Source organism: Fonsecaea nubica, assembly GCF_001646965.1.
Source record: "Fonsecaea nubica strain CBS 269.64 chromosome Unknown Scaff29, whole genome shotgun sequence".
In the NCBI taxonomy this organism is placed as follows: Eukaryota; Fungi; Ascomycota; class Eurotiomycetes; order Chaetothyriales; family Herpotrichiellaceae; genus Fonsecaea; species Fonsecaea nubica.
In genome coordinates, this window is record NW_019173702.1 from 271,901 (window position 1) to 284,997 (window position 13,097).

At 52.1% G+C, this 13,097-nt stretch overlaps 6 protein-coding genes across 6 annotated transcripts; 3 read left to right on the top strand and 3 right to left on the bottom strand.

Annotated features, from left to right (window-relative positions):
• Positions 1-462: 462 nt before the first annotated feature.
• AYO20_05209 (hypothetical protein) lies at positions 463-2,002 on the bottom strand (the record flags this gene model as incomplete). The annotated part of the gene is made up of 3 exons (XM_022643503.1): positions 463-681; positions 732-1,539; positions 1,590-2,002. The coding sequence occupies 3 exons, from the start codon at positions 2,000-2,002 to the stop codon at positions 463-465; spliced, it is 1,440 nt and encodes a 479-aa protein (XP_022500602.1).
• Positions 2,003-2,996: 994 nt separating this feature from the next.
• On the top strand, positions 2,997-4,091 carry AYO20_05210 (hypothetical protein; the record flags this gene model as incomplete). Its single annotated transcript, XM_022643504.1, has 1 exon — positions 2,997-4,091. One exon carries the CDS (start codon positions 2,997-2,999, stop codon positions 4,089-4,091), a length of 1,095 nt encoding a protein of 364 aa, XP_022500603.1.
• Positions 4,092-4,384: 293 nt separating this feature from the next.
• On the bottom strand, positions 4,385-4,868 carry AYO20_05211 (hypothetical protein; the record flags this gene model as incomplete). Its single annotated transcript, XM_022643505.1, has 2 exons — positions 4,385-4,526; positions 4,582-4,868. The coding sequence occupies 2 exons, from the start codon at positions 4,866-4,868 to the stop codon at positions 4,385-4,387; spliced, it is 429 nt and encodes a 142-aa protein (XP_022500604.1).
• Positions 4,869-6,166: 1,298 nt separating this feature from the next.
• AYO20_05212 (hypothetical protein) lies at positions 6,167-6,808 on the top strand (the record flags this gene model as incomplete). The annotated part of the gene is made up of 1 exon (XM_022643506.1): positions 6,167-6,808. The coding sequence occupies one exon, from the start codon at positions 6,167-6,169 to the stop codon at positions 6,806-6,808; it is 642 nt and encodes a 213-aa protein (XP_022500605.1).
• Positions 6,809-8,356: 1,548 nt separating this feature from the next.
• On the top strand, positions 8,357-10,581 carry AYO20_05213 (hypothetical protein; the record flags this gene model as incomplete). Its single annotated transcript, XM_022643507.1, has 4 exons — positions 8,357-8,556; positions 8,612-8,940; positions 8,995-9,213; positions 9,269-10,581. 4 exons carry the CDS (start codon positions 8,357-8,359, stop codon positions 10,579-10,581), a joined length of 2,061 nt encoding a protein of 686 aa, XP_022500606.1.
• A 1,705-nt stretch (positions 10,582-12,286) lies between these two features.
• AYO20_05214 (hypothetical protein) lies at positions 12,287-12,832 on the bottom strand (the record flags this gene model as incomplete). The annotated part of the gene is made up of 1 exon (XM_022643508.1): positions 12,287-12,832. The coding sequence occupies one exon, from the start codon at positions 12,830-12,832 to the stop codon at positions 12,287-12,289; it is 546 nt and encodes a 181-aa protein (XP_022500607.1).
• Between the last annotated feature and the right edge of the window lie 265 nt (positions 12,833-13,097).

The window sequence follows — 13,097 nt, forward strand, 5'->3', positions numbered from 1 at the left end:
CTGGTTCCATATGAGGTCGAGCCAGGCGAGGAGATAGGTATACACGCTTTCTCAGATGTCGAAGCTTGCCATTCGAGAAGCGATACAACGTAATCGAGATCAGTGATGGAAGCCAGCTTGCGTACAAAAGATCAATGCTGAGATACCAGGTGTCTTCATGCTTGCGACGTTGCGATTTCGGGACGCATCATACAACCTTGTCCATCCAGAACTTGAACCTCTATGCGTCACGTGATATAATGCGGCTCACGGCATTATATCACTTGACGCGGCCTCGACAGCGATGTACTTGTACGAGTGCGACAAGGCTGCGCGGTTGGTAGATTTAGTCCACGTGGCGAAAGGCAACATATTCTGGTTTGTGATGGCACGCCCCTCATGGTGTGTGTGATCAGCACAGGTCCCTGGACGAGCAGCCGGTTAACCTTCTTTGCTTAGTGAGTAACCTCCGTCGTAGAGCCATTACAGCCAGAGAAAAAACGTTGTCTTCTGTAGTGCCGAGAGAATGCTCAACTTGAGGTGATTCAAGGGGGGACCTTCGCTCTTCGTTCGCGCTCCACAGAACGAGTCGGCGGACCCTTGCGAGATGGGCGACCTTCCTTCGCTGTTTGGGGTCTTGACTTCTTTGTCATGTACCTTTTTGGAACTGCGATGACCGATGACAACGTCTTTGATGGAAGACTGGACAAATAGAGCAGATATTGCACAGGGACGACAACTGCACCACAGACCCAATTTGCCAGAATGAGAACGTAGTTGTTGGGGATCCGATCGGCGTTACGCTGCGCAGCCGCAGCCAGAGAAACCACATCATGCAAGCGTGTTTCAAGGTCTTGTAGCCTTGCCTCGATCTGCACAGATGAGATTGTGGATCTTTTCTCATAACGACGCATGGCTCTGTTCAAGGCGTCAAGCTCTGGCTGTATAGTTTTCCTGATCTCAGATGTGGCTGCTGTAGAAGCTTGAGTTACAAGTGCGTGATTTTCATGATCCTCTTTCTGTTTTCCGGTGCCGGCAATGCGGTCCGCGACATGTGTCTCGAGATCATCCAATCTGCGGGAGACATCGCGAAGTTGCTGAGTGTCTATCCGACTTAACTCTCTGAGAACATCAATGTTCGCGCGCCGTTGAAGGAATAGGGTTCTGCGCTGCACCATCTTTATCAGGTGAGAGATGGGTCGAATCTCGGCAACCAATATGAATATGGTGAGATTGTAATTTGAGACCAAGCCCTCCGACGGTCGTGAGAGCTGGGATCTGATGCTGTGTAAAAGCCATGCGGCGATCAGAGGAAATACAAAACAAGAAAGCAATGCCAGGAGCTCGTGGACGCGGAGCTCTTTCTGCGCAGCTGAACTCTCAGTACCAGGCCCAGCACGAGCAGCTTCAGCGCTGGCCGTTGCTTTACCGGTACCGTCTTCGCCGTTTCCATTCACTGATAGCGGATCCTGATCCTCGCCCGCTTCATCGATCGGACTGAATACGGGAGGAGTGGCTGCGTCTGCCGTCACAGTGGCTTGGGCTGCACGATACCAGTCCCTAAATTTGTCATAAGTCGACGCTCATCACACAAAGTGATCGTTCCTTACCAAGGAGATCTGAGGGCCCAGTTCATGAATATTGCGGCCAAGCCCAGCAATGTCACATCCGTAATGACAGCACTACCGTTCTTAAAAAACATCCCGCCCACAGCGGGAAGCAGAGCAAGACCGAGTGGCAAAGACTGCCAGTGAGAATTGTCGTCATGGTCGTGAAAGTCATCATCGTCACGCGCCCGCGGCAGGAGTATATCGTCCGTAGACGAGCGCAGTGATTTACGCGTCTCTGAAAAGGTTTCAGAGAGAAATGAACTTCGACGGCGACTGAGTTGAGGGTTGCTTTCCGCAAAGGTAGATGCTCTTCCCAACGGTCGCTGCCTCAAGCCGTGAGGCGAAGGACTGACTTGCCGACCGGATGAAGCAATTGATGGGATGGCGATGGAGGGACGTTTCTCCGATGCCATGATGCTGGTCGTGAAATGCCTGTGTTGGTTCCAGGTATAGAGTTATGGGCAAAGGAGGAAGTCCGGCGGATTGGAATTCCGCGGGTGTTTCGACGTGTCACAACATCCTCGGGTGATCAGAGGTGGATGGAAGAACGATGAGGACGCAAGAGTCATTAAAATCCGCTCCAGAAGAGCCCAGGCACAGTATATAGCCCGAGATTAGCGCCGGCAAGAGTTTGCGATCGCGAAGGAGGATGCAAAGGAGTGGCCCATCAATAACAACGTCTGGAAGGCTGATGAGTCTCACGTACAAGTCTGACAAGCCGGCACCCGAGAGTAAGGCCGGAGTCGGGATAATGATTCACCGTAATTCTTGGCTCTGGAACCTCATGAGATTTTCCGAGGTTGTTCCGGGATCCCTACCAACATCTTCCATGTATTCTTCTTGTCCTCATAGTCATACACCACGCTATACCTAGTACTTTCAGTATCACGACGCTGCTTAGACCCACGGGTCAAGTGTACCACTCGGATGAATTTAGCTTCATTTTCGGCGAGCGCAACTGAGCAAGGACCCTCAGTCAAGGCACCCTCAGCGAGGCCCCTGTTACGCGCTGAATTTGCTTCAAATGTCGGGCTGTCTCAACCTGCCGACGAAAACCATGTCTTTCAAGGATGGGACGGCATGGATTTCAAACATGTGAGTTGCTAAGGACTAGAAGGTACAGCTGTTTGCGACTTGCGAGCACGGTTTGCTGGACTACGCCTTGAGCAGAGCCTTATTCAAACCCATTTTAGGAAATATGTCTCTGAGATATCTGAGAAGCCCCACCAGTCCAGCCATATGGACCACGGTTTACAAGTGAGTTGAGTCAAGGCAACGAGGAGTGCCGTCATGGTGGAAGGGGGATGCGAGAGATGATGTCCACTGACCCATCCTTGGTTTTCTTCATCCCATTCTCATCTCTCTGTTTGTGGGAGAAGGACATTCATATCTGTTCATACAGGAACGATGGCGTGGGATCCTTCTTCCATGATCGTCGTGCCACTGGCTTTACTGGCAATCTTTGCAGCCATCCCTCTAATAGTTGTGCAACTACGCGCTAAGAACCTTGCAGCTTCGGTCCTCCTTGTTGGGATCACCATCCTGAACATCCAAAACGTCGTCAACGCGGTGATATGGTCGTCCGACAACCCTGAAGACTGGTGGGATGGGAAAATACTGTGTGATATTGAAGTCAAACTCTACATTGGGATATCTCAAGCCGCTGCTGGTGCCATCGCGAGCATGTTCCGACAGATTTCGATAATCCTCGACCCGGACCGCATGACCGCTACCCCTTGTCCGCAAGATCTCAGGACTACTCGCACGATAGAGCTTCTGCTTTGCATTCTACTGCCTATACTCGTCATGGTTGGCCACTACTTGGTTCAAAGAGAAAGATATTGGCTCAGAACGGTGGCGGGCTGTGTGCCGTCCTACGACAACAACTGGGTGGCCCCTTTTGTCAGTTACGGCTGGCCAATGGTTGTCTGTGTCATCGGAAGCATCTACTGCCTGATCTCGGTCATTCGCTTCTCGCGGCATCGCAAACAGGTTTCGGCCCTGCTCTCGCACACCCCTGGCGCCACGGCCTCCCGATTTTTCCGGCTGTTCGCACTTGCGTTCGCCCTCCTGGCGATGCATTGTCCGCTGGCCATATTTGCCTTTGTGCAAAATGTTCGTGTGCCAATGCACAAGTATTCCTGGTCATACATCCATCCCTCCGACTGGTCGGAGAGAATCATCCTACAGCCGGATCCCAACCCGAAAGCAGCATCGCAGGCATTTACCTTTGACCGTTGGGCACAAGTCGTCACGGCATATATCTCATTCGTGTGCTTCGGATTAGGTCAGGATGCGATCCGGATGTACAAGCGGTGGGCTGAAAGAGCGAGGGCCGTCCTATGTGGAGGGTCCAAAAGAGATGTCGGCACAACCCATCATTCACCTCGCCACAGCCCTTTGATTGGAGATGAGGTAAATGTCACATTCGTTGTGGAGGAAATTCATCTAGACAACCACAACCCGGCGGCACACCCATCAACCTCAGGAACAAACAATTGATGGAAGTACATTCTGCGAGTCAGGTTTGAATGGGTCGCTTTGTTGAAACACTCGTTGATTACAGGCCTTTCGGCTTTTTGAAATACATATCTTTCCTAGATAATCCCGCTGGTAGGTGACTGGCGCTGCCATCACCGCCCAGCAAACCCAAGAGTGGCGAAATACAGTCGGAGAAGGGATCCAATACAATAATCAGGAACAGCATCGTATCGTCCAACTTTCATGACCTGAGCGAATGACGAATGCACCTAGGAAGTTGAGCTGTGTCGAAGTAGTTAAAGCCTGACACCTTCCTAAGCAATCTCCTCCTCTTTTGGCTGCGGTCTCTTCAACACTTCGACCTTTGTCTGGACCAGACTCAATGAACTCTGTTTTTTGCCGTCTGAGTCCTCATAGGTGCGCATGGTGGCATCTCCTTCGAGATAGACCAGGGTTCTGTTTGGGCCAGGGATCAGTTATTTGTTGGAAAAGGTGTGACCGATGTGCTTACCCTTTGGTCAATCCCATCACGAGATCTCGCTGGGGCGAACCTTCTGGCGCAAAGCTGGCGACGCGGAACCACGACGTCTGCCGGTTCTCCTTTGGACCGTAACTGGTGCCCACGACATATTTGATCACTTGGCCTTTGCCGGTATCTGCGAGTTCGGGGTCTGCGCCGAGCCTCCCCACCAGGGTCATGCGGGCCAGTTGAGACGGGCGAGTCGTTGAGAATGTGCGCTGTGATAGGGAGGGGAGCGTCGACGTCAAGCGCCTGGCGGGTGAAAGGAGGAAGGACATTGCGCTGGGTTGATGGAGGTGGCTGGGAATATCCGAGCTGAGGAATGGTGTACCGAGTTGATTTTGCCGGATCTTTCCTGAGTCCAGTAGGGAATGTCGACGAAGTGCTTGGGTCGCGAAGCAGCAATAATGAGGGGAAGCTGGATATTGAGATTGAGAGTACCTAGGGTTGGTGATGGCAAGGTTGTAACCTGCGCGCTCGACGCGGTTTCTGCGCTGCTGCGGGACTTTGAAAGTCGCGATCAGGGGGCCATGAAATCGGGTCTAACCCAAATTCGGTAAAGTGTGTGCATATATCAAATGACGCTGTCTTTTGAATTGATGACCTGGACATGATGACTTCAGGACCTGATCAACGGATGTACATTTACTGTGGGTTCCTCATCATTCATCTTGAGAGTTATCACCTCACTTCGAACACTCAGGTTGAGTTCTGGCTTTACAGTCATGAGCAATCTCGTGCTGAGACCTCTCAATGCCTTCATGCTCAGCTGTTTTGCGATGCTGCCATGAGGCAGAACAAGCAGGTTCCCAACTACAAAGTCACCTTTCCTTGATGCATGGCTCTATGAAAGAGCCATCGTTCTTCCGCTACCGTACGCCACAGTGCTCCGATCAATGGCATCCCCTGATGATTCTTTGACTTGGACAAAGCCCTGCTCGTCCATTTCCGGAAACAATCACAAAGAAGACATACAGAATCCCAGGTCGAACGAGATTCCATGTCGTGTTTAAAGGTATGAACAACCAACTCTGCTTCTCTAGTTCATTCCTTCACAGTCGCATCTCACTCAGAACCGCTTGTTCCTGGTAAGCAATGGCTCCGTCCGATCATACAATGAGCCCAGTCGTTTGGCTATTCATTTCCATGTTCGCCGGAGTCTGATTCTCGCCATCGTTTATCTTTTTGCGTTGAAGATCCGTCACGACAAGAAGAAAGCAGCTGGAAATGCAGTGGATGACAAAGTCTTTGGGAACGTCATGGCAAACCCCATCACTACATAGGAACATCTCACCAGGTCACCTTCTTTGACAGAGCGAGTATCATCTGCCGCCCGCACAGTCTTGGGACGCTGAAACCGTTCAGTCGGCTTTGTCCTCATTTCAGTGGTTGTTTCGGTGCACCAGAGAGTTGACCAAGGAAGAGTTCTTTGTTCCTCTCACCTCAAAGAGAGCCAGGCAGCACCGGGCTTGTCGGTCACCGCGGATCACCTTCTAACCATCTTTGTTGGGTGTATGTCATAGCCGGCTCATTGACAATAGAACCTCGACCGTTCAGGGCGTCTCACGGCCGCGAAATGTTGCCACTTTCCGCTCTCATAATCCTGGGAATTGTGGGGGTTTTCAGCACCTTGACCTTCCTGTTCGCGGTATATCACACAATCAAGACGAGACTTGAGGCAGAGAGACTGAAGAGTGCGGAACCGGATATCAACGTGTCTCTGCCACTGACAGAAACCGCAGTGGCTCCTGAAACGACAGCAGCAATTCAAAGACCAATACCAAGCCCAGTGCTCTCGCCACCACCAATCGAACGCGCTAGAACCCCAGAGGCAGAATCCCCGCCTCCACTACCACGAGAGCTGGAGCTGGAAGATGTATTCGTTCCACAAACTTCAGTGCCCTTACCGTCCGCGAACATGTTGCATCCCAGAATGCCAGAGGAAGAACCCTGTATACCTTTGCGCGGGAAGTTTGGGGTTCAGATGGACGACTTCATCCGCGCAGAGACACCGCCACCTCTGCCTCGTACGAGCAGCAGCGACCTTTTTCCCCACATGAGAAAAGAGAGGGACAGCATGCACGAAATATACGAGATATACAGCAAACTGCCCCCGGGGCTCAAGTCGGCTCCGGCGAGAATAACGACCTTTGCCATGGCGGAGAGTAAATGGGCTTATTTTGGGCAGAAGCGCGCAGAGGACGTGGAGCTGGTTTGATTTGTGTGCGCCTGGAAAGCGTGTGTACATATGCGAGGAAGATTACCTGTGTAACTTGTGTAGCGAACCTAGAAACCATTTTTTCCCACGAGCATAGTAGCTTGACATGTACTTGTGTCTCTCGTAAACTTCTCCTGTGCAGAGAGAAAGAGAAGTATAGAAGCATTTGCCTGCGCCGGGGCTAGTCCAATTCCAGCAAAGACCGGCTTGGGTGCTTCAAGTCATCTCGCCTTGTTCTATCCACGCAACATTTCAGGCATGTTCTACCAAGGGCCTCCTCCTGTACGGTTCACCTCAAACGGTGATCGACAAGATTTGTACAAAGACTCCCAGAATTTGTCGAGTCCCAGAAGGGTCGCCCATCAGATCCCCTCGGAGTTCTGACACGGTTGGGGGACTGATATTGTTGATGAAGAGAACATCCATATTCACTCTTGAAGTCCCTTATCGGAAGAATCCTACTAGACTGTTGATCCTTCCAGTTCATGACCTCGGCGGGATTCTCGTGTGAAAGGCATTTTCAGCCTCGCGCCATACCTTCCCTCTAACAGGGCCAGTGCCTATTGCGCCTCCCACAATCAAACAAGAACAAAATCTCAGAAAGAAAAACCCCCCCTGGATCTCGCGCAAAATGGCAAAAACTTAACACAGAACAGCTCAACCTACTGGTCTGTGTCAAGGAAAACTCGCCCTTGCGGGTTGGTTTTTTCTCGGCCGGCCGGTTATACTACGAATTTTTTACTACGATGGTTGATGTCGTCGGATCGATCGATCGAGGGAAGGAGGAGGATTCGAATCGGGGTCCTGATGCCTGCTAACCCGGAGTTAGGTTTGACCTGACAGGACCCAGATTGTGGTGGAATCGGGATTCGAACTCGGTACTCGCCCTTGTTGTGCTAAGGGGGTCTTTGCGTGCCAGAATTTGGATAGAGAAAACTGATATACTAGTGATTTTATTTGGTACCGGTACCTCTGTGACTTTTCTGCAGTGGGGCCAGGCTCAGTCTGATATTCACTTCAACTCGGAAGCGATGACCAACGTGGCACGGAAAAGGCGAGAGTCGGTTACAAGGATCAAGGCTCCAACACACGGCAGAGGTCTGTTTCTACGGCCACAGCCTAAGTCGACCGTTGTCAATTGCCGCATCAAGCTAATTGTCTAGCACACTCGCCGTGTTTGATGAGGATTTATCATATGCGGACTTGGGAGTCTTTCGACTTCTCATGGCGTGCTGCGACAGCCGCATAACGCAATCACGTTGCTCCACCACCTCAGCACGCGATTTTCAATCCACGCAGACGTCTCAGCAAATGAAAGAACTCGAACTCGACACTCAGAAGATAACCTTGCCGGTCTTTCGCTATTTACCCCGGTACGGAATGGCAGGTCAGCACTACATCGATGATACCGCATGGGAGTCGGTTCCATATCACGTGGCTTGTGGATGCATATACCGCAGCAACGGTATAAGTAGCTCGAAGATGAATCCCCACGGAATATATCGTCTCATCTCACTTTTCCATTGCTAGGGTTCCTCGAGATCCAAGATGGCCGTGCAACTCCTCACCCAAGCCGATGGCTATGGCATCATCATTGGTCTTTCAGTGTTGTTCTGCCTCATTATCCTGGCCGCCGTCCGCATCCAGAAGAGGTACCTTTCGGAGGACAGCGATCAGTCCGAGATGTTCATGGTTGCCAACCGTTCCGTTGGTACTGGATTGACGGCCTCGGCTGTCTTCTCGAGTTGGTAAGTCTGAATACTCGTGGTGTCTACAAGTGTTGACCATGATGGATCTACCTAGGATGTGGATCAATGAGAGCGTCTTTTCGGCTGCCTATACCTACCGTTGGGGCGTCGCGTTACCGATATGGTGGGCCAGTGGACTGTCCTTTCAGATTGCGCTCATGGCGGTGCTTGGAATCGTTGCCAAATTGCGGGTTCCGTATGCGCATACCTCCCTCGAGATCATCAGAATGAGATACGGAAAATACGCGCATTGGCTGTTCATTCTCCTCAACCTGGTCAACAACGTCTTTGGTTGTGGCAGCATGATCCTCGCAGGGGCTCAATTGGTGACTGGCATGACCGGAATGCACGTTATCGCTGCCTGTATCCTGATTCCTGCTGGAGGTAAGTCGGTCTAGGCCAACTATGTTTTGCGAATACTGACCTTTCCATCTACAGTTGTCACCTATACAGCAGTTGGCGGTTTAAAGGCGACTTTCTTAACCGATTACCTGCATACGCTCATCGCTCTTATCCTGCTGATCTACTTTTCTCTTGCTGTCTTGACGAACGAGCACATCGGGGGAATCTCGGGCTTGTACGAAAAAGTCAAGGCGACAAACGACTATATCCCCGGAAACTACAAGGGCTCACTGTTGACCATGAAGTCCAAGAGCTGTAAGAAACATTGGTCATGGCGTGTCAACCAGTTATGCTAATGTGCATGTTACAGCGCTCCTTTTCGGCCTGGTGTTGAAGTTCGGGAACCTTGCGTTGGTGCTCATGGACACGGCCTTTTGGCAGAAGGCATTCGCCTCCGAAGTTCACTCGACTGTGCCCGCCTATGACCTTGTGTCTGTGGTCATCCTGGCAATCCCTTGGTGCACGGGTACCATCATCGGGTTGAGCGCCCGCGCCATCGAAAAGACTCCAGTCTGGTTTGACTATCCCAACACTTTGACACTCACCCAGGTCAACTCAGGGCTGGTGATGCCATATGTGCTCAGGTCGCTGCTTGGAACCGGTGCCACTGCTGGGCTGCTTGTGCTGATCTTCATGGCCATCACCAGCACGGTGTCTTCGTCCATGATCGCTGTCAGCAGCATCATCTCTCTGGACTTTTTCCGCACGTACATCGACCCCGGTGCGTCCGACCGCAGGACGCTCAAGGTGAGCCACTGGGGCGTCGTCTTCCACGGGTGTTTTATGGCCGGCTTCGCCATCATGCTCGAGTACGCCGGCGCCACCAACAACTGGTCCACCTACTTCCGACCCATTGTGGCGTGTCCTGGCATTCTGCCCATGATCTTGACGCTTCTGTGGTCGAGACAGACGAAGCTGGCGGCGATCCTCAGTCCCATTTTGGGGTTGTTGTCGGGTATCGCGACGTGGCTTTCGCTGTCGTGGGCGTGGGCCGGGGCGATCAACATCCAAACCACGCAGGCTCAGGTGCCCGGTCTCTACGCGGCCATTGTCTCCTTCTTCTCCCCCGCGCTCTATTCTGTTATTATCTCTCTGCTCTGGCCGGGCCGGTTCGACTGGCGCGAATTCCTCCGGATCGACCTGATCGAGGACAAGAGCCAGCCGAGCAGCACGCTGCAGTCGACCCTACCCAGCAGCGAAGCCGTCAACGAGACGTCCAAGACGGCGGGCACCTCGGAGAAAGAAGCATACGTCACCAGCACCGGTGGCGAGGAGACATCCCCGACCCGCAATGTGGCACAGCCCCGTCAACGCAACGCTCAAGTGCCCCTCGACGAGGTGGTGCACCCCTTCGACGACGCGACCCTCCGCCACATCCGGAAGTGGTTCAAGATCGCCAGCGCCTACTTTGTCGTCAACGTCCTGGTCACCATCGTCCTCTGGCCCCTGCCGCTGTACCGCGACTGGATCTTCACCAAGAGCTTTTTTGGGGGATGGGTCACCGTGGCCATCATCTGGCATTTCGGCGCCATGTTTTCTGTTATCGTCTACCCGATCTACGACGGGCGGCACGAGATTGCGCGGGCGGTGCGCGGGATGGTCAAGGAGGTGAGGGGGAGATAGAGAAGATGTTGCAGGAGGTGGTTGTTGAGAGGTGTTGACTGGGGGACGACATGACACGCATGAATAGATGTTTGATATATTCTTTGCCATCTATACTACGAGCTTCCTGAAAGATAGACTAGACTATTAGAGCGATAGATGCAATGGATGCGATAGAATTTGGGAGAGATATAGATGGACGCTACAATTTACCTACGAGGGGACCAGCGATCCAGCCCAACCTGCCAACTCTGCATGGTTGAAGCTACAGAAGGCTACACCATCATTCCCCTGTATAGGGTTCTTGTCAAGTGTTGTTCGGATCTCATCTCCCTCCCTCCGCCCTTTCCCACTTTTCTTACTTCCCTCCTCTCGGCTCGACTCGCTCGCCGCCCTCGCACTGAAACTATGTATCGAGCGGACAAGACCGCCCACCTCTCTTTCTTTCCTCGTTTTGACACAGAATCATCTGGGCCTCGCCTCAAAAGAGTTCGCCATTCCTCAGCACCATGTCGTGATTTTAATATAATTTTTTTTTTTTTTTTTGCGGGGCCCTTGTCCGGCGTGTCGCCGGAGATATTTGGTAATTTGCATCGCATCTAGTCTGCACGAGCAGCGCGAGGTACCTACTGTAGTTGCGTACTCGGCACAGTATGTGCTCGGTACCGAGTACATGTCCCCGAGTTACCTGTCCATGGACTAGCGGTGCATGGAGGTACTGTGTACTATGTACCCAAGTACCCAAGTACCCACAAGTGCGGATGCGAGGAAGTACGAGGTACAAGGAGTTGGAACGGGACGGGCTTCTCTCCCCTTTGTTAGTGATGAAATCCATCGAACTTTTTTTTTTTTTTCCTTTCTCCAGCACTTTAAGATTTTAAGGAGTCGTTGGGGGATCGATCACACCTCGATACTCGATCCTCGATCCTCGCTACTCGCTGCTCGCGACTTGTCGCTCCGTAAGGACTCTTGAACTCTCCGCTTTGTGATATTGACGAGGTTGGTTAGTTCGGTCTGGACCTGGACCTGGACTTGGACAGGCTCAGGCTTGAGCTCGAGCTCGAGCTCAAAGCAAAGTAAAGCAAAGCATGTGATGTCTTCTCTACTCTCCTCGCCTCGCCCCGTCTCGCCTCGTCTCTTCTTTTTGACTCGACTTAGATTACCTTAGCTTAAATTAGTTGACCTTAAATCTGAAGCACGAGGTATGGAGGTCCAACCCCGAGAAATTCCCGTCCTTTGAAAATCACGTAGAAAACGTGCTAGACACGTGAATTCCGTCCGAGTCGGGACGTTGAACCGGAGGGGACTTTAAAGGGAGGACGAGGCTGGGAACCCCCTGAAGAAACTCAAAATGGGCTTGGTCCTTTCCTAGAAATTTAATTCATCACTTTCCCACCACCTCACCTCTCCCCGTCCTTTTCTTGTTCCTATCATCCCTCCCTCCCTCGGGGTGGGCACAGTAGAAGCCCGACCAAAATCCATTCAGGACGCTAGGGTATGAGAGGGCAAGAAGTCGGGATAGACTTTGGCGAATCGCTTTCGAGTCTTGGTCTTCTTGTTGGAGATTGCTTGGTTCAAAAATGCTTATATCTAGCATATTCTTGATCCTGAGTCCAAGTGGTGTGGGGAAAAGGAATAACAGTACAAGAATATACTCTGACTTTCTACATTTCTGTTCATGTCTCATTATCCACTCCTCTCGTGTGCTAGGACTCCTCGGTCGTCTTTACAACCATCCCCGCGGCGTCTGTCCCGACCCATAGCACGCCGCGGGGACACTCGGCGTGGGCGGAAACGGGCTCCCTTCACGTGCCGCTGCAGCGTGCTCTGGTCTCACAATCTGGCTCTTCACCCTTGGTGCGTCGTTGATGGAGGCCGATCTCTCCCCAGCCCTCCCCACTCCGGCGGAGCTTTGCTCCATCACCAGCGCCGCTTGGAAGTCGTAGCGGGCGGTGTTCGATGATGTCTGAGAAGTCGGGACATCCCCGAATGGGTTTGGTGATTGCTCTGCGGCCAGATGCTCCATGCTCTGCACCTGCACGCTGTATCTCTTGCCGGCCCTGGTTGGCTTTGGAGCAGTGATCTCGGTAGGGTGATTTCCGGACGCATTATCGACACTAGAACCGCCACTGTGCAGCCTGGGAAAACGTGTATTCTTCTTGGTCTGTAGAGAGCGTATCGGACGGATTGATGCCACTGGTGGGGGTGCTGCAATGTTGCCCAGCTCGATCGATGGTGTCCAGTTCGGCATGCTCTTGGCCACGGACTCCATGGCTTCGTTTCTCGATTTCTCATCGCTTCGTCTTCCACGTCTCTGACGAAACCATATCAACAGGATGGCTGCGCAGGGGAGGAAGAGGAGCACAATGGCCAGAAATATGAAGAGGGGAATGGCAGATTTTGATTTGACAAGCATATTGGATATTGGTTTCAGAAGTACGGTTCGTTCTGTTGTAAAGGGGTAAATATCAATGTGGATGGAAGTTGTCAAGAATTTCTATCGCATGAGTGAGCTGAAGTAACGACAAGAGTAGCGA